Source organism: Poromitra crassiceps (genome assembly GCF_964638095.1).
Source record: "Poromitra crassiceps genome assembly, chromosome: 1".
NCBI lineage: Eukaryota > Metazoa > Chordata > Actinopteri > Beryciformes > Melamphaidae > Poromitra > Poromitra crassiceps.
This window is the reverse complement of record NC_139623.1, coordinates 12,943,930-12,963,929: the sequence shown is the minus strand read 5'-3', so window position 1 is coordinate 12,963,929 and position 20,000 is coordinate 12,943,930. Positions and strand designations below refer to the sequence as shown.

The following is a 20,000-nucleotide window of genomic DNA, read 5'->3' as shown; positions in this document are numbered from 1 at the left end:
CTATGTGCTTTATAAGCCTTTCAGAAGTGATGAACTTTGGACTTAATCATCTTTGTTGAAAGCAGCGGTTGAAGGCTGTTAGAGTATAACCATTATGTTTGTGCTCTGAAACGTGTGTGTGTGTGTGTGTGTGTGTGTGTTTTGTGTGTGTGTGTGTGTGAGAGAGAGAGAGAGAGAGAGAGAGAGAGAGAGAGAGAGAGAGAGAGAGAGAGAGAGAGAGAGAGAGAGAGAGAGTGTGTGTGTGTGTGTGTGTGTGTGTGTGTGTGTGTGTTGTTCCTGGAGGTTTGGAGCCTGTCCATTCACAGTGACCCCTCACACGCTATAGGCGGGGTAATGATTAAACACTAGTGATAAACAGCCTCTCCTCCCACATGGAAATTCATAATTTGGTACAATATACTGTCATAAACTTCATCATAAACTCCACATGACTACAGGTGCGTGCAGCGACACTCAGTTTTATCTGACTTTTTCCGCCATAGTTCAAAAAGGGCGTCTGTCAGTGTAATAATAATCATCATCATCGTCAGTGTAATAATAATCATCATCATCATAATACTAATAACAATTTATATATATATTTCTGATTTTTTTTTCTCCCCATTTTCTCCCCAATTATACTTGGCCAATTTATCCCCATGCACAATTGCTCGAGTGACATCACTGTCACAATGCCTATGACATCATCAGTGCCTATGACATCATCAGTGATGGCATAAGATGATTATGGTCAATACTGATGTCACTGATGACATCACTGATGATGTTATGTCTATGACATCATCAGGACTTTGAACGTCACCAAGAGGCTCAGAGCTCTCCACATTAACTCATTGAGTGCCAGCCACTTTTGGAGTGCCAGAGTTTCAGAGCGTTTTCAGTGATTTCTCGAGGCCCACAGAATATTGTGTGATATTACTATGTAAACACCGAACAGGCACAAAGAACGATGAGACTCTCTTCTATCATCTGCAAAAAAAAGTTTATTGATCTCATTTTCCGTTCTTTAGTTATGAGCCGGAGAAGATAGGCTGTTTTGAGCAAAAAGACACTTTTCAAATTAGAAGCTGAGTTATTCCGCCTTTTGTGAAATGCAGCATTTCAAGCACATTCACTGAGTCTGAAGATAATATTTTCTGATGTAGTGACGTGGTGTAGTTGTGTGGTACCTGCGTGCCCCACCCCCCTCTCCCCCCCTCAGCTGCAAACTCCTCCCCACACTAACACACAGCAACACGCACCCAGTCTATTTTCGGAGCGCTCTGTTTTTTTGCGCCGGCTCTCAACGCGACACGGAAATGCCAAACCGGACTGCAGGGAAAGGTTTGGCGCTTCGGCGTCGGGTGCTGCCTTTCTGGCGGCTAATCGTGTGAAGAAACTATGCAGACAGACAGACAGAGGCAGAGGGGCTCAGTTGTGTGCGCGGATTGACTGCTGTTCGCAGCCAACATCAGCTGCAGTCAGAGCCATCTATATGGCTCTGGCTGCAGCATAAGCGGTTTCTCTTTGATCACGGGGGTTTTTCCTGCTGTTTTCCGGACCTTTCTGTAATCTGGAGAGCACTGTCGCCACCTAATGGGTCGGTAAAATAGGTTATACACATTCAACATGCCCCAAAATTTTACAGGAGATATATTAGGCTTTGATCCACGTCCCACTGTCAAAAAACGCAATTGACAAACATACTCGTCCTTGGCACTCTACGTTACTAAACCAATTGACGAACATACTCGTCCTTGGCACTCAATGAGTTAACAAAGCCACTGCCTGCTACAACAACAGGCTTGTAAACGCTTTATCGCGCTGGCCATGCTAGGTTCCGACACCTAGCCTTGTTTTCTTAAGCATTTGTTCAAGGCTTGAACCCATCGTATTGCCGCTTGCGGCTATATTTTTAATTGCTTTTCTCATAAACCGATAATGGCCTTTATCCGGTAAAGGATGCAGTTCACATGACCACTTGATAATCAGGTAACTCTAGAAATCCGATAATAAACGGTTCATTAGTGTGCATGTAAATGCACTCTGACATTCATTGCTATGAGAAAGCATAGGATGGGAGAAAGTAGCAGAGGTAGCATTTTATCTTCTGATTAAGATAGTCATCAGGTCAGGCCTGTACTCACACCATCACGCCCTCAAAGTCCATCCTGTCTGCCTCAATGAGCCAAGCGCCGAAGCGGAAACAGCCAGCATAAGCAAAGTAGATCATGGCCTGGGTAAAGGAGAAGGCGATACCAAACACATGGGCCTTCTTCTTGGAGTTTCTATAGAAAGAGAAAGAGAGAAAGGGAGAGAGAGAGAGAGAGAGACAGAGAGACAGACAGACAGACAGACAGACAGACAGACAGACAGAGTCAAAGGAGGCATCAGAGTGAGTCCTCCCTCCCCTTCACATGTTTGAGAACAAAATGAATCAATCATCGTCCCATCACGACGAGGAAAGTGTCAGTGATGTAAATAAAACACTTCACATACCCGTAAGGCACTAGGAGGTTTTCCTCGTATAAAGACTCAAACTTGCGCTCTCTGGTGAGAGAGGCAACAGTACGGATATTATCTATTGCCTCGGTAGCGATCTGGGGAGACACATCATGAAAACCTTATTCCACCCAAAGGGTCAAAATATATCAGTAAACTCATAAGTGTATGATACAATAGTTTCAAATGTCATTGTGTCTGACGGCAGGCGTTAGAGTCCCTACCTTCCCGGCCTTTTCGAGCTCCTTCTTGTCTTCGGCGGCGTGTCCGCCGAGCAGCTTCATCTGCACGGCTCCAGCCACGGCCATGACGGGCACCACAGTCAAGATGAGCAGGGTCAACTCCCAGCCATACACGAAGGCGATGATGATGCTGGTGCCCAGGTTAGCCACGTTCTGCGCCAGCGTGGCCATACGCACTCCTGTAGCCTGGGGGGGCATGAAGAATGACCAGATTTGTTAGGAGGATTTGGTGTTGTCCGGACAGCTGTGTGTGTGTGTGTGTGTGTGTGTGTGTGTGTGTGTGTGTGTGTGTGTGTGTGTGTGTGTGTGTGTGTGTGTGTGTGTGTGTGTGTGTGTGTGTGTGTCTGTGTGTGTGTGTGCATGCGTGCATGCGTGTGTGTGTGAGACTCACCCCCTGTACTTGGGCAGCGTCTGTGGCCAATCTGGTTGTGAGAGCTCCAACACTGTTTTTGGGTTGATCATACCAGCTGAGGTCCTACAAGAGAACAGGAAAGGTGATGGATCAATTAATTGTATTGGCCTCATCCTCAGTAATAGGGCACACTGAAAAATAAATAAATGCAGCAATCAGAAATACACTCTTGACCTTGATTAAATATGTTTTTAATTGCTGTTGTATTCAAACCATGAGCTTTAAAAGTCAAGCTTAAAAGTACCTATTTCACTTTTGATTGAGGTCTCTTGTGAGATTGTAGATGTCTTTACCTGTCTCATCATGGATGTAAAGGCCATGAGTCTCAGTTTCATGGTCAGAATCTCACCAGCTTTCCCAAAGCAGAAACCCTGGGGGCAAAGTTTGCAGACAGAAGACATTCTCAGAGTTGGACATTTAGGTAGTGCAGCAGTAGATTCCCTCCCTACCAACATGAGGGTCGCAGGTTTGAACCGCAGATGGCGACTGCACATGTATCGGAGGAGGTATGTGCTATTCTATAACTCTTCCCAGGTTGGCAGAGGGGGTGGAGCAACAAGCGGTACACAGCAGAGGGAATTGGCAAAGTACAATTGGGCAGAAAACAAATACGAAACAAACAAAAAATACAAAAAAAAAGAGAAGACATTCAGAATTCACCTAACATGGTACATATGAACTGCTGTGATCAGTGCCACTTTCTCAAAATATCACACTGTGAGTGTGTGTGAGCAGAGAGAGAGAAAGAGAGAGAGAGAGAGACAGAGAGAGAGATACCGGTAACATACAGATGTCTCAGAAAAACAAGAAAACTGACAGGTCTTCACTACAGTATACAATTCAACTCCCAGGCATCAGATTATTCTGGCAGCAACCAACTGTTTTATGAAGACAATGAATGTGTGTGTGTATGTTTGTGTTGGTGTACCTGCAAAAACATGGTGACGAAGGATACACCTCCGATAGCGGCAAACAAGGCGGAAAACAACATGGATTTCTGCCTGACGATCTCTTGATCTGGCTCTGCAAACACCTGAGAGATTGGAACGTAATGCTGCTGAGTAAGCAACCAAACTTGCCAGTTTACAGTGACCATTTGCATGGTAAAGTCTGACACTACAAAGGAACCTACAACTGTGATCTTGGAGAAGAGGATGGCGAAGGCGGGCTGCATGGCTCCGTTGATGATGGCACAGATGAGGCCCACCATTATGTACGGCCACTCGGGAAGGTTGAGACGCATCACCTTCAGGAACGACACAGGAGGGACCTCCTCATCCTACAGAGAGAGACAGAAAGAGAGAAATGAGAAAGGACGAAGACATGTACAGAGGACCTTGAGAGAGAAATGAGAAGAAATGTCGTGTTTTGAGGAGGTGGGTGAGCAAGTGAGTGTGCAAACAAGTGAGTGAGCGAGCCATCAAGAGGGCGAGTCACTCACTCGCCCTCTTGATGGCTCGACTGAGTAAGCAAATGAGAGAATGAGTAGTGAGTGAACAAGTGAGAAAATGAGCAAGTGAGTGAATGAGTGAATGAGGAAGTAAGTCAGTGAGTGAGTAAAGCAGTGAGTGAGTGAATGAGTGAATGAGGAAGTAAGTCAGTGAGTGAGTAAAGCAGTGAGTGAGTGAATGAGGAAGTAAGTCAGTGAGTGAGTAAAGCAGTGAGTGAGTGAATGAGGAAGTAAGTCAGTGAGTGAGTAAAGCAGTGAGTGAGTGAATGAGTGAATGAGGAAGTAAGTCAGTGAGTGAGTAAAGCAGTGAGTGAGTGAATGAGGAAGTAAGTCGGTGAGTGAGTAAAGCAGTGAGTGAGTGAGTGAGTGAATGAGTGAATGAATGAGTGAATGAGGAAGTAAGTCAGTGAGTGAGTAAAGCAGTGAGTGAGTGAGTGAATGAGTGAATGAGGAAGTAAGTCAGTGAGTGAGTAAAGCAGTGAGTGAGTGAATGAGGAAGTAAGTCAGTGAGTGAGTAAAGCAGTGAGTGAGTGAATGAGTAAATGAGTGAATGAGGAAGTAAGTCAGTGAGTGAGTAAAGCAGTGAGTGAGTGAATGAGGAAGTAAGTCAGTGAGTGAGTAAAGCAGTGAGTGAGTGAATGAGTGAATGAGTGAATGAGTGAATGAGGAAGTAAGTCAGTGAGTGAGTAAAGCAGTGAGTGAGTGAATGAGGAAGTAAGTCAGTGAGTGAGTAAAGCAGTGAGTGAGTGAATGAGTGAATGAGTGAATGAGGAAGTAAGTCGGTGAGTGAGTAAAGCAGTGAGTGAGTGAATGAGGAAGTAAGTCAGTGAGTGAGGAAAGCAGTGAGTGAGTAAAGCAGTGAGTGAGTGAGTGAATGAGTGAATGAGGAAGTAAGTCAGTGAGTGAGTAAAGCAGTGAGTGAGTGAATGAGGAAGTAAGTCAGTGAGTGAGGAAAGCAGTGAGTGAGTAAAGCAGTGAGTGTGCACTGTCTTGGAGAAGCAGAAACGGTGTTTGTTCAAAGCCTTTTAGTTCCGAAAGAAACGTTGGTTGAGAATCACAGCTCTCCGTCTCTCACCTCCTCCGTCTTGTCCTTGCCATGCTCCTCCCCTCCTTTCTCTCCCTTCTCTCCCTTTGAGATCCTCCTGTATAAAGACGTCTCAGAGAAGGACATGCCGGATGGACTCTTCTCATCCACGGTCTGCTCATACTCGGCCTCCTCACCCTCCTCTTTCTGAAAGGTCTGCGGTGAAGAACAGAAGAAATGCATCAGAGATCCACTTTCTGAACTACAATGTCCTCCCTGATCTACAATTTAACCCGATGGATAAACACAATCAGTGCACTAGGTATTGTGAGTGCATTTGTGTTTTTATTTAACACACACACACACACACACACACACACACACACACACACACACACACACACACACACACACACTCACAGACATTTACAGGCACTACTTTAACTTTGGCTTTTTTTCTTTCTTTCCCTTTCCCTCCTTTTCGCCATCGTCCTCCTTGCTTTCACTGGAGGGAGGGAGATAAACAGCATAATGACATAATATCCTACAGTAAGCTATAATGTACCCAATTTATCAAGAGAATAATGAAAACACCTTTAACATTTTAAATTAACTTGTGCTTTCGTAGTGAACCTGGAGTGAGTGAGTGAGTGAGTGAGTGAGTGTGAGAGTGCGTGTGTGTGTGTGTGTGTGTGTGTGTGTGTGTGTGTGCGTGTGCGTGCGTGCGTGCGTGCGTGTGTGTGTGTATGTCACCAACAACCCCCCCCCCACACACACACAAACTCACTACCTCCTCCTAAACTCATACTACTGGAACTCATACTGTATCTAATTTAATGCCTGTCTAACTGGGACTGTAAATTAATGTAAATTCCCTGCACATTAATGCCTATTTAACTTAGCCTGTAAATTTCATGTACATTCAATGTAAACTCTTATTTAACTCCGACTGTAAATTCATGTAAATCCACTGCCTATTTAACGTCTATTTAACTCAGTCTGTAAATCTCATGTATATCCAACGTAAATTCATATTTATCATCCACAGAACACTTCACCACTCATGTACATATTGTATATATTTACTCGATTTGATTCGATTTGATTGCACTTGCAACTTTGCGATTGTCTTTAGTTATCTTCCTACTTCTTATCTCTGTATATTGATGTGACTGCTACGCTGCATACAGACACTAAGACAAATTCCTCATATGTAACTTGCATACTGTGGCAATAAAAGTGATTCTGATTCTGATTCTGATGTGTCTGTATGTGTGTGTGTGCGTGCATGCGTGCGTATGTATGAACACTGTTCACTGAAGGTTGCGGGTCAGAGTGGATTTCCTGTTTGAGGTTGAGAATCAGAACTGAAACAGCAAAAAACTCAGACCACCGATGTGCTCTCTACATGCTCTCTTCCTTGTGTGTGTGTGTGTGTGTGTGTGTGTGTGTGTGTGTGTGTGTGTGTGTGTGTGTGTGTGTGTGTGTGTGTGTGTGTGTGTGTGTGTGTGTGTGTGTGTGCGTGTGCGTGTGTGTGCGTGCGTTCATGCGTGCCTGCATGTGTGTATTACCTGCATGGTGACCAGTGTGTAGTAGACTCCCTGTTTTGCCATCAGTTCATTGTGAGTACCCAGCTCCACTATTTCTCCTTTCTGGAAGCCGGCGATGACATCAGCGTTTCTGATAGTAGAGAGGCGGTGGGCCACAACTATGGTGGTGCGACCCTGTCTGACCTGGACACAGAGATGGACTTCAGTTTCTAAATGTACGCTTTTGGGTGTGGTTTTTGTGTATAAAGTATGAAAAATAATTGAAAAATGTGTCCCTTACAGACAAACCACATGAACTATTAGATACAACCTGGCGAACTTCAGACAAATCAGAAAATTCCTGACTGACGATGCTGCCTTGATGTTCCTTCACTCTATGATCTTTTCTCACATCGACTACTGCCTAACGAGCTGGTCATTGGCTTGTAAAACTGCTCTTAAGCCGATTGAATCTCTTTTTAAAAAAGCCCTAAACATCTACGACAAAAAACCCATCTCCGCCCATATCTGTTGCATTTAAAAAAAGCATAATTTATTTGATTTTGACAATTTAAAAACCTTTAGACAGGCCTGCTTTGTTTTTAAGTGTCTCCATGGACTTGCCCCACCCCCTCTGGGAGAATTTTTTAAGCGGAGGTCCGTGGAGGGCATGACCACCAGGGCATGTCAAAGAGGAGACTGTGAGTTGGGCCACAGACGCACTGCATTTGGGAGAAACGTTTTGTCCATCGTGGGTGGTAAGGTATGGAACGGTCTCCCGGCCGCAGTAAGGGAGTGCCCTACATACCCCACCTTCAAAAATAAACTTAAGGAATGGTTCAAAACTAACCAACATTGCACCCATAACCAATAACTAATTTCCTTGATTTTGCACTTTATTGTACTGTATCAACACTTTATTGTACTGATCTTATCTCCCGTGCACTTTAACTGTATTGTTTTTATCTTGTTGAGTGTATTGTTTTTTATCCTGTGTATGTATTGTTATCAATTGTGGATTTTTATTTTATTATATTGCTTTTATTCCCGTATTGCTTCTTATTTCCATATTGTTTTTTATTCCTGTAGCTACCTTGTAGTTTTTTAGTTCTTTATGTCCCGAGGACTACGGGTGAAAACTAGCTTCGGCTAATCCCGGCATATTTACTGTTGACATGTATGGATGATTCTATATGTGTAAACTGTTTTATTAATGTGCACTGTCCTGTCCAACTAAACAATAAACTAAACTAAACTTCACATGTGCAATATCACATGTGATCACATGTGGTCACATGTGCAAAATCACATGTGATCACATGTGAAAACGTTACATTTCACATGTGAAAACGTGTGCAACAGATGTGAAACATGTGCTTTGCCCATGGGAAGAGTGTGGTTTTGGAACATTTTCACATGTGAAATGTGTGAAACCCATGTAAATTCCCATGTGATTACATGTGAAACCTATGTGATTACTTGTGAAACCCATGTAAATGTTGTTTTCCACATATGCTCCACATGTGGAAAACATGTTGATACAACATGTGGCAAAACATGTTATAACATGTGATAACATGTTTTCCACATGTGAAAATGTTCCAAAACCACACGCTTCCCATGGGTTTCACATGTGTTCCACATGTTTTCACATGAGAGAGAGATAGAGAGCGAGATAGAGGGAGAGACCTGTGTGTGTGTGTGTGTGTGTGTGTGTGTGTGTGTGTGTGTGTGTGTGTGTGTGTGAGGGAGAGGGAGAGGGAGAGGGAGAGGGAGAGGGAGAGGGAGAGGGAGAGGGAGAGGGAGAGAGGGACAGATGTGTGTGTGTGTGTGTGTGTGTGTGAGAGAGAGAGAGAGAGAGAGAGAGGGAGAGATGTGTGTGTGTGTGGTGTGTGTGTGTGTGTGTGTGTGTGTGTGTGTGTGTGTGTGTGTGTGTGTGTGTGTGTGTGTGTGTGTGTGTGTATGTGTGTGTGTGTGTGTGTGTGTGTGTGTGTGTGCCTGTGCATATGCATACATGTGTGTGTGGTCATACCTTGTCCAGGGCGGCTTGCACAATGGTCTCGCTCTCAGCATCGAGGGCTGAGGTGGCTTCGTCCAGCAGGAGGATCTTGGGGTTGCGGACTAATGCCCGGGCGATCGCTATCCTCTGCTTCTGTCCTCCGCTCATCTGAGTCCCTCGGTCTCCCACCAGCGTCTCAAACCTCTGCTCAGCAACACAAGTCTCAACATCAGTAAACAGCTGACAGAGTAAAGGAGACACTCACAAACCTGCACACACACACTCTTAACGTACATCGGGGAGATTCATGATGAAGTCGTAAGCGTTGGCTTCCTTGGTGGCTTGCTCGATCTCCTGCTGCGTCACGCCAAGCCGGCCATATCTGATGTTCTCAGAGATGGTGGTGGCAAACAGGATGGGCTCTTGACTCACCACTCCGATCATCTCCCTCAGGTAGCGCACGTTGAGAGTGCGGATGTCGTGGCCGTCTATAGACACCTACAAGGAGGAAGCCAAACAAACGGATAGAGACAAGAGACTACTCTCTTCCTCTCTGCCATGGTTTAAACTGTATCTGAGGTGTTTTCACCAAACAATGTGCTCACCCCAAAAAAAGTCTTGATTCAATTCAGTCCGGTGCTGGATCACTCCATGGCGAGAGGTTTCAATAGAATATAAACGATCCGCACTCAGGAAAAACTGTTGATTTTTCTTTTTTCTTTTTGTCAGTTACACTTGCAGCTACTGAAGAAGGCACTGGCCGAAACGTCTTGGCTGCACTGTTGGACATCATGTAAAGAAAAATAAAAGAAATCAACAGTTTTTCCTGAGTGCGGATCGTTTATATTCTATTATATCTGAGGTGGGCATCACCTCTCCAGGTGTTAGAGCATGGTTCACTCTTCTACAGAGATAAACACTATGAAAGCATACTATGTGATATAGAATGGAATTTCACCACTCTTCATCATAACTAGCTTATCAAGCAGGAGATTTCTCCCCTCTACTCTACTGGCCTTCAGAGGGCTCAGCATGACAATGACCATGAGGCAGGAACACATGCTGATACCGACAGCAGCCCTGTAGGCTCCAAGTCCAAGTTCACCCCTCCCATCTCTGTTTCTCTCCTCTCTATAAAGCGTATGTCAAATGTGTCATTTTTCCACATCACCATGTGAGTATCTACTGGGAGAGTATGACAGCATGGGTTGTTAAGTTTATGACCCCAAACTGAGACGTCCACCATAAACAAAAGCGGCAACTGCTCTTATAAAATTACAAAAAGTACAAGTACAAGTCCATGGTTGACAAAATAATTAAACTTTTATAGACTGGAGATACTGTATTCAATAAAGTACTTAAGGTAAAGGCGTTTGCTCCACAATGAACGTAGTGTTTTAGAAATGAACTTGTCACTTACAGATCCCTCCTGAGGATCGTAGAAGCGCTGCAGCAGCTGAACTGTGGTGCTTTTACCACAGCCGCTGCTGCCCACCAAGGCCATGGTCTGGCTGTTTCCCACTGTCAGAGACATGTTGTTTAATACCTACAAGGACAGAGACAGAGGTGATGTGATATAGTCCCAAAATATATGTATAATGTAAACATCTGGAGATTTGACTTTCAATTGGAGTACAGTATGTCGTCTTGGATGAATAGAACAGCCCAGATAGCATGCAGCCAGGCTGTCAGCGGGGACCTACTTTGACATCCGGTCTTGAGGGGTAGTTGAAGTGGATGTCTTTGAACTCGATGTTTCCTTTGATATAGTCTGGCTTGAAGCCGGCTTCTGAAAAGCTGCCGATGCAGGGTTTCTGATGAGACACAGTATAAGCAACATTTTCACCTACATTCAAATATGTAAATAGCCGGGGTCCACTGCTGGATACAATAGGACAGAGAACCTCTCTCCTTCCTCTCCCTCCTCACCTACTTTATCCTCGAGCCTGTTTCTCATCACAAGCCCAACCTCTTCTCAAACAATATCATAACCCCAACCTCTTCTCAAACAATGGGAGGAAGAGTGTTATGTTAGGTTGATGTGACCATGTTTAGCAAGGCTCAAATTTATTTACACAGCGCTTTGTGTTTCACTGTTGCTCCCGGTTGCTCGCTGTTTCGCGCGCACGCACGCACGCACGCACGCACGCACGCACGCACGCACGCACGCACGCACACACACACACACACACACACACACACACACACACACACACACACACACACACACACACACACACACACACACACACACACACACACACAAACACACACACACACACACACACACGTTATTCTTGGTGACAAAGGTTGATCTCCCTGTGCTCGTTTTGGATCACCTCAACCTTCAATAATTTAGACTAGAGATCAGATTACGCTAAACATTCATAGTTTTTATCTACAGTCATTTGTGTAAATGTGCACACAGATGTTCTGCCCGGCAAGCAGTCTGTAGAGTGCTGTATGTATCCTGGTGCCTCTGTTCTTCTAATGATAATTGACTGCATTTATATAGTGCCTTTCTAGATATTCAAAACATTTCCCATATCGGAGGGGGGGGGGGGGGGACCTCAACTCATTCCCCACTTGTGTAGCACCCGCCGATGTGTAGCAGCACCCACTTATAAACTGTTCCGAGTGAGTGTGTTGTCATGGTGAAAGATTAACAGGCACACTGACTGTAAACTAAACACAGGCGCATGCCAGAATAGCCACAGTCACGAGATTGTCTCTGAGTTAACTCTAGATGCTTTTAGTAAAACAAACTATATGAATGTTACCTGTTTAGCGGGCCTTAAATGTGCAGCTTAAATATTCATATTATGTTATCTCTGTGGCATTGCAGTATGCATGACAGTGTTGCCTGTTTACTGTAGCAGACTTCTCTTAAAGTTTTGCAGCAACTTTGATGTTAAAGCTGCTAAAGAACCTAGGAGGACTACTCATACTTGGCTTGAAGCATTTACACTATGGTTGGTCAATCATGTGAATTCAGACAGTGGTAGTCAGTGTGCAAATCTCTGCACAGCAAGGGGAGTGCCCCCCAGCTGTGCAATATCAACCAAACGACCTGTAATTTCTTCATTCAAACAGCAGGTGCTCCAATTACGACAAAATCCCATCTCATTACTGACTGCAAGTTGTCGGCTACATCAAAACAGCATCCCGGAGCGCCGGGGTACCGCAGTGCATGTTGGGTAATACAGTCTGACATGTTCAACCTGACAACTGTCCAGGGGGATTGATGAGATTAGAAATGAGATTAGAAATCCTTTGTCATGTGTCTTTTGGGAGAGAATGGCGTATCCCTTACCTTGTCAATGATGCTATAGACTTTGTGTGCGGCTCCCCGGGCACTGGCGAAGGACTGGATGTTGGGAGAGGTCTGTCCCATGGCAAATGCTCCAATAAGCACAGTGAACAACACCTGAAAACACACACATTCACCGTTACCTACAACAAGGTTCTTTTCTGGAGGTTGACCTGAAGTTTGAGGGGAAGCCATGATTTAGAAATGGAATAATAATGGGACTACTCACTGTGAGCACAACTCCGATGGTGTACTCCCCACTCAGGATGAGCGTACTGCCATACCAGAAGGCCAGAGCATAAGACAAGTAGATCAGCATAAAGGTGATGCCCATGGTGATGTTAGCAGAAAGCGCTTTCTTTATGCCCATGTCCCTCGCATCCTCCAGGTTCTTATGATACCTGTGCGGCATGACACACAGACACAAGCAGCTCAATGGGGCCGTTAAGCATAGAAATAAGTAGCGTTAGCAGGGGCAGAGAGCAGACAAATCCAATTGTTTTCATGGCTGATGCGTTTATCCAGTTACTTCAATGGCTTGGCCTATTTTCGGGCTCAATTTATAGAACCACATGTATCCTGCACAGCAGACTGGGTTACACTCATGGTTCAAGACTCTCAGTCTCATGAATCTCAAGAGTCCACTCCACAGTCTCCAAAGAGTCCACTCCACAGTCTCCAAAGAGTCCACTCCACAGTCTCCAAAGAGTCCACTCCACAGTCTCCAAAGAGTCCACTCCACAGTCTCCAAGGAGTCCACTCCACAGTCTCCAAAGAGTCCACTCCACAGTCTCCAAAGCAGAGTACAATGGCAAAAAAGAAATGATTTTCCTCACATTTTCTCAGCCAATTCCCCCTGCTGTCCTGGTCATTGCTCCACCCCCTCTGTCGATCTGGGGAGAGTTGGAAGACTAGCACTTGCTTTGATACATGTGCAGTCGCCAGCCGCTTCTTTTCACCTGACAGCCAGAAGTTTCACCAGCAGGACGTAGAGCAGGGGTGCCCAAATTATTTCCCATGAAGGGCCAAAACTCAATTTGGGTGGAGGGCCGAGGGCCAAAAATAAACGTTGTGGAATTACATTAAAATGTATTGTGTTTTATAGAAAATTAACATTCTAAATCTAAAATAACATTTCAATATAATAATCTACTTTTTATCTGTTTGGTAATTGTAATAATTTGCAATTGGTTATATATATTTAAAAAAACATCTGCATTTGTGGGGAGCTTAAACATTTAATCAGTAAACACCCAGTTAAAAACAGTTCCACCTTTGTAATCAAGAGAGAAATTTGACTTAATTCACAACTTGAAAAATCCTCAAGGTACTTTGAAAATCAGTTTCGTAGTGGCGACGTATATTGTACTCTTTTAAAACAGCCACTCTCTGTCTGCAAATGAGACAAACCGCTGTTGAATTTACTTCGGGGAAAAAAATACTTGTTGCCACTCCGTCCTAAACTTTCTTTTGTCAGTGTGCCACTGCCGTGATGATGATCTGTCCATCTTGCTGAGCTGGTGTAAAGCCAGTGACTGGGGAGGGATCAAATATCAGAGCTCACCCCCCAACCAGGTGATTCAGCCAACCAATCAGGAGCAATCAATCCTCAGATAGCAATGCCTCACACCCGTGTGATAGAGTCGGGAAGAGAGAATACCAGCTGCACAAAATTAACGTTAATCGTAGATAGAAGAGTCCCGACATCTCCATTCAGGCGCGGACTGCATAATCGGGCACGTCGGGCAACTGCCCAGTGGCCTGGCCTGCAATTTTTTTTTTTACCCCAAAATCCATGGCGGGCCAAAGAGGCACTAGTGCAGCGACCAGGACTCATACCCCACCGGCTTCAGACCCACAGATTTTATTTTATTTTATTTTATTTTATTTTATTTTATTTTATTTTATTTTATTTTATTTTATTTTATTTTATTTTATTTTATTTATTTATTTGGATCCCCATTAGCGTATGCAAACATAAGCTACTCTTCCTGGGGTCCACATAGAACATTAAACATTATACATTTACAAACAAGACAATCAAATAGGCAAAAATAATACAACACAAAAAATAAAATAGAGAGTTCCGCTCTATCTCTAAGAGAGTTCGGCTCTATACATGCTCTATACATGCGACAGACATGGCCAATTGTGAATTTCTGATCAAGCCGGAAGTACAATAGTCACTTCACTGGAATAGTGTAATTGCACGCGCACGCACGCACGCACGCACGCACACACACACACACACACACACACACACACACACACACACACACACACACATACACACACACACACACACACACACACACACACACACACACACACACACACACACAGCATACACACCTCTTGATCTCTCTGTCCTGACCACTGAAGGCAAACACTGTCCTGATGGAAGAGATGACTTCCTCAGCAACAGCTCCAGCCTTGGCGTATGCACTCTGCTCTTTAGTGGTGAAGGATGTCATCAGCTGCTCAGACGGGCAGAGGGACACAAAAGTGATGAAGAATCCCTGTGAGGGGCTGTGAGCATGTGATCCACAGCAGATGATACATAGCAAAAGAGACAGACAGGAGCAGGAGGGGGAGGCAGTCACACAGACATAAGCACACATACAATGTATATCTTACTATACTATCATTGGAAAACTGTCTGTCTGACTGTCTGCGAGTTGGCACACCGTTGCTTTAATCACCTCCAAAATTTGCCAAAACAACTTTTCAGAGGTCTGGAATGAATCTGGTGCAGAAAAATGGGGGGGGGGGGGGGGGGTGAATCCGCCCACGGGAGGCAGTAGGCTACAGCGATTTTACGTTTTTAGGCCTTCACACTCACAGAGGCATTGTGACATCATCAGCATTCCATCCCTGCTTCCCACTGATGATGTCACCAATGATGTCATTGATGTCACTCGAGTGACATCACTGATAACATCACAATTGCTTGAGTGACATCACCCTATCAGCTTAACCTTATCTTTCTTAATCTTGCACCGGTGGGCAGGCCAGGAGCAGTGTGCGGCTTTCTTGTGTACAGCGCTCAGGGACCATCTTCCAAACGTTGTCGTCACTGGTCATATGACGATCTTCTGCATGTTTTTAGTGGGGGTCCACACCGATGTTGTATGGAGGAACCCCAGGAGAGCATGGGGAGAAGATGCAAACTCCACACAGAAAGGCCCTTTTGACGAGATAGCCCACCTGGGCCCTAGGCAATGAAGACAAGACAAGACAAGACACCCATAGACAAGACACTCAGCGCCCATAGCATTCCAGGCGGGAATCGAAGCCAGGACCTTCTAGCTGTGTAGGAACCTAGAAGCAGATCCTAACCGTTTTGAGGAAGCGTCTGAAGAAGAGCCTGTGTGGCTTGAAACGTCATGCTGAATAAAAACCTTCAAACGGGAGCTCCAAAGGTGTGCGGATCACTTCTTTTCACTATCCCCAGTATCTTTTGATCCAGCACCCAACCCAGTGGGTTTTTGGATGTGCGTGTCTTTTATCCTCTTCTTTTATGCATACCCACACTGCTGGGTGGATTTGGCTGAAAATTTCCATAGCGGTGGGTAATGATCCAGGGAAGGTCATGGGCGGGTCGTGAAGTCCTGGAACCACCTGGAAAGTCCTGGAAACCACCTCACACCCACACCCAGGTCAGATCGGGCTGAAATTTTGCATGGCGGTGGGTTAAGCTCTGGGGACAGTCATCGGCAGGTCGTGAAGTCCTGGAACCACCTGGAAAGTCCTGGAACAACCTGGAAAGTCCTGGAAAACACCTCCCCAGCTCGGATAGGGCTGAAAATTTGCATAGTGGTGTGTTATGATCTGTGGAAGGTCATCATGGGCAGGTTGTAAAATCACGGAACCACCTGGAAAGTCCTGGAAACCACCATAATTTCTGGCCAAGCAAAAGGCACAGTTGGATTGCTTTGTCCCTATTTAACCTGGGCAACGGCGGGTACAATGGTAGTAAAAAATAAGACAGTGAACAAGACAGACAGCAAGACAAAGCAAGACGCACCTTACTGAAGAGTGCAGCTGATATGCCCAGCGCTGGGCTGATGGCCAGGATGACAAGAGTGAGCTTCCAGCCTTTGCTGAAGCCGATGACGAAGGAAGCGATGAAGGTGGTGAAGTTCTGGATCAGCATCCCCGTCTTGTCACCTATACCCTCTTGGATCTTATAGACATCACTGTTGATAGGAGCATGCAAACAAATCAACATTTGATGATGTTCAACAGTACAGCAATATTTGTGAGTCTTGAGTGTAACTAACATAAGATGACCAGACGTCCCCGATTTCTGGGGACAGTCCCAGTTTTTGGGGACCTGTCCCCGGCTGGAGCTGTCCCTGCAAATGTCCCTGATTTTCTACTCCTCAGCCATGGCTGACATTACTGTCTTTCAGAGGCTCTAGTGGGCTCATTTTTAAAGCTATAATGAAGATACTTATATTATATGAAACTAGAAGACCTCTAAGGCCACTGGCCACAACCATGTCATACTACAGATATTACTTATTTAGTGCAGTCTCCAAATGTCAAAGGTTTTTGACACACAGCATGAATCTTCTATGGTGTTCCTCAAGGTCTTGATGTCTTAATGTGATATTTTGGAGGGATATCAGTCAGTCTGAACCAGAGTTTATTACAGGACCATCAGGTCAAAAGACATGAAACCGGAATTGCCTCCTTTTTTATTTCATAGATAATAATATTGGATATTTTAATGATATATTGACTGCAGAACTGGAAATGTCCCCGATTTTTATTTCAGAAATCTGGTCACCTTAAACTGTATTCTTGTGAAAACCTTGTAATTCTTGCTGATTTTCATTGTTTTAACATCTGTTGAAGGATTACAGTACATGATTACATGACAGTTGGTAAGAAAATAGTTGTTGAGCTAGGCAAGATCACTACAAGATCAGCTATACTGTGAGTGTGCTTAATTTCATTCTCTTTTGCCCTCTTGAATATTGTGTCATCTCTTGGAAAAAGCCCAATAGGGATAAGCATTGGAAGTACGTAGGCATGGGTCGATTTCCGGTTTTACCGGTAACCGGTTTAAAGTTTTTTTTTTTTCTTCTTTATTTATTTTTTTATAAAACAATAGTGCCAATCCATTCTGATTGCACTATTTTTCATATTAGCCTCTTCTCAAGTTGCACTAGTAGGCAAAAGTCTTATTTTGTTTATTATGTTGATGTTTGAAGAAAAGTTAAGCTGAATAGTTATGAGAAATAAAAACTGTGTTGTTACACTTAAATGGTTCTGCCTATTTTTATTCAGTGTTAGTGCTGGTTGGCATACCAGCTTAGAGGTGCATTATCGCCACCAACTGCAGTCGCATTACAGTCATTTATGGGCTACACTAAAAAAGAAACAATTTTCTTTTTTGTAAAATTCGATATACCAGTTTGATACGTTTTTGGGGGGAATATCGAACCGGTTTCAACATTTTCAAACCGACCCATGCCTAGAAGTAAGTGCTATGATGCATTACTTTGGAAAGTTGTTGCACAATTCTCTATGTACATTGTATCTATCCCTTACATGAAATAAATAAATATATGTATTGATCTATATGTCACTACTGTGCTACCCACTCAGTGAGGCGAGTGTTCAGCTCTCCTGTCTCGTTGATGTCGAACCAGCCGATGTCCTGCTGCATAATGCAGTGGAAAAACAGCTTTCGGATGCGTTTGACCTGCCGCCCCGCTGCCAGCGTCCAGAAGGCCACCTGCATGTAGGCTGCCACCAGCACCACTGCGCCCATGATGGAGTAGTAGATGGCATAGCTAAAATACACAAGAGGATAGATAGCGGTATACTGTAGGCATTATGAGACGGCCATCTGAAAACACATCTCTGTTGATACTTGTATATGGAGTAAGGCAGAAGTGGGTGGAAATTGACGATACAAGTACTATCATAGAAATTTTTTAATTAATGCATTTGCAGTCGAGTGAAAACTTTGTATCTCCAATTTTGCAGATTTTTCAGTTTTCACTTCAGATGACGGATTACACGGCCCTCTATAGGTTGAGAAATTTCTGAACTTATAAAATGTATAAAACCCTTTCGAAGCCCATTGCATAACATCAAAAATGCATTTTCATGAAGCTTTTATTCTTAGTTCCTAAAACCTTCACATTTTGGAGATGGAAGGTTTTCACTAGCCTAGTAAAGCATAGGCTATTGATCATGTGACCTCACATTCTGTTTCGTTCTGCCGATCAGTCTGGCCTCCAGCCCGCCCACAGCCATTTCCAGAAATTACAACGTGCATGAGCCAATCCGAGACCTGCCTCATAGTTGACTTGACAACGTAACCGGCCAATCAGGGAGGCCGCTGGCCCCCGAAGCAACGAGCACAGCAGTAACATTAACTTTTAGTAGAGTAAACACAGCCGTAAGTGCAGTTATTGCAGAAATAGAATCAATACCAACAATGAAACAAGAACAAGAGCATGCACCAGCGGAGTTTCTCTGCGGAAAAGAGATTTTCGCCGATTTGGATTGGATTTGGCGATGCTGATTGGCTGAAGGAGTTGTCTGTCAAGGCAAGTACCGCCCACTGAAATCGCTGTGGTTCAGAGTCCAGACTGATACATAGAGCGAAACAGAATGTGAGATTACATTATCAGGATGGGTTTTACCGGGCTAGTTTTTCACCTACCAGGGGCAGTATGTTGTGTTTATCTTCTCTGACGGGAAATATGTTGTGTTTATCTTCCGTTGTGTAAAGACTTACCCACTCATCTGTTCTTCTAGGGTGGTGTTGGAGACTGGGGGGAAGGTGATATCTGAAGACAAGGTAGCAGTGGACATTATTATTGGGCATTATTCTGTTTATTACTTAAACCTAAGCCTAAAAGTGGCCATCTGGGCATGACTTTTGTCTGTAAAATAGTGATATGTTCAAGGGCGCGGGACGGTAGGTGCAGAGGGTGCGGCACAGGAACCCCCTGGTGGCAACTGGCAAGAGATGGAATTTTCTAAATTGTTGGATTTGGCTGTCCTGTGGTTATAACACCAACAAAATGCATTAAAAAACAGTTTGTGCTTCCCAGCTCTAATCTTATTTCATACGCTCTCTCTTCAAAAGTGTTTGATTTTCATCATAATCTGGTTTTCCATAATAATAATAATAAGTTCAGTGTTTATGCCTGTGTTGCTGTCTGTTGTAGTGTAAAACGACTAAAGGGAGAGCAGGTGGTTACATGAAAGTGAGTGAGTAAAGGAGAAGATATTGAATAATGACATCACAACAGTATAATCCTAATGTTAATTTAGAAATAAATATTCCTGTAAATATGAAACGTAAAATTTTCTACAGGGCACCGCCGAGAGTCCCTTCCTTGCAGTACCCCCTACTTAATAATAGTTCCAGCGCCCCTGGATATGTTGTACTATCATCAAGTGCTAGCCAGGCTGTCTAGCACAAATTCAGTTTTCAATGTATGTCAGTTACTGAACTTAACTGTGCAATGTAATAGATGAAAACTGTATCGGGGGGGGGGATCCTTCAAAAACGGAAATTA

General features: G+C 44.1%; 1 protein-coding gene across 1 annotated transcript in view; it reads right to left on the bottom strand.

Annotated features, from left to right (window-relative positions):
• The window catches only part of LOC310772879 (ATP-dependent translocase ABCB1-like), a gene marked incomplete at both ends in the record, with an annotated part of 37,901 nt that overhangs the window by 11,278 nt on the left and 6,623 nt on the right, over nt 1–20,000 (bottom strand). The window contains 19 exons of the mRNA XM_083632821.1: nt 2,127–2,267; nt 2,479–2,579; nt 2,706–2,909; nt 3,115–3,198; nt 3,429–3,506; nt 4,064–4,168; nt 4,268–4,414; nt 5,661–5,825; nt 7,181–7,342; nt 9,171–9,341; nt 9,432–9,635; nt 10,558–10,683; nt 10,841–10,951; nt 12,451–12,564; nt 12,677–12,848; nt 14,800–14,924; nt 16,475–16,646; nt 18,063–18,254; nt 19,211–19,262. Coding sequence (XP_083488947.1) covers nt 2,127–2,267; nt 2,479–2,579; nt 2,706–2,909; nt 3,115–3,198; nt 3,429–3,506; nt 4,064–4,168; nt 4,268–4,414; nt 5,661–5,825; nt 7,181–7,342; nt 9,171–9,341; nt 9,432–9,635; nt 10,558–10,683; nt 10,841–10,951; nt 12,451–12,564; nt 12,677–12,848; nt 14,800–14,924; nt 16,475–16,646; nt 18,063–18,254; nt 19,211–19,262 — 2,626 coding nt within the window. The remainder of the gene's footprint in view (nt 1–2,126; nt 2,268–2,478; nt 2,580–2,705; nt 2,910–3,114; nt 3,199–3,428; nt 3,507–4,063; nt 4,169–4,267; nt 4,415–5,660; nt 5,826–7,180; nt 7,343–9,170; nt 9,342–9,431; nt 9,636–10,557; nt 10,684–10,840; nt 10,952–12,450; nt 12,565–12,676; nt 12,849–14,799; nt 14,925–16,474; nt 16,647–18,062; nt 18,255–19,210; nt 19,263–20,000) is intronic.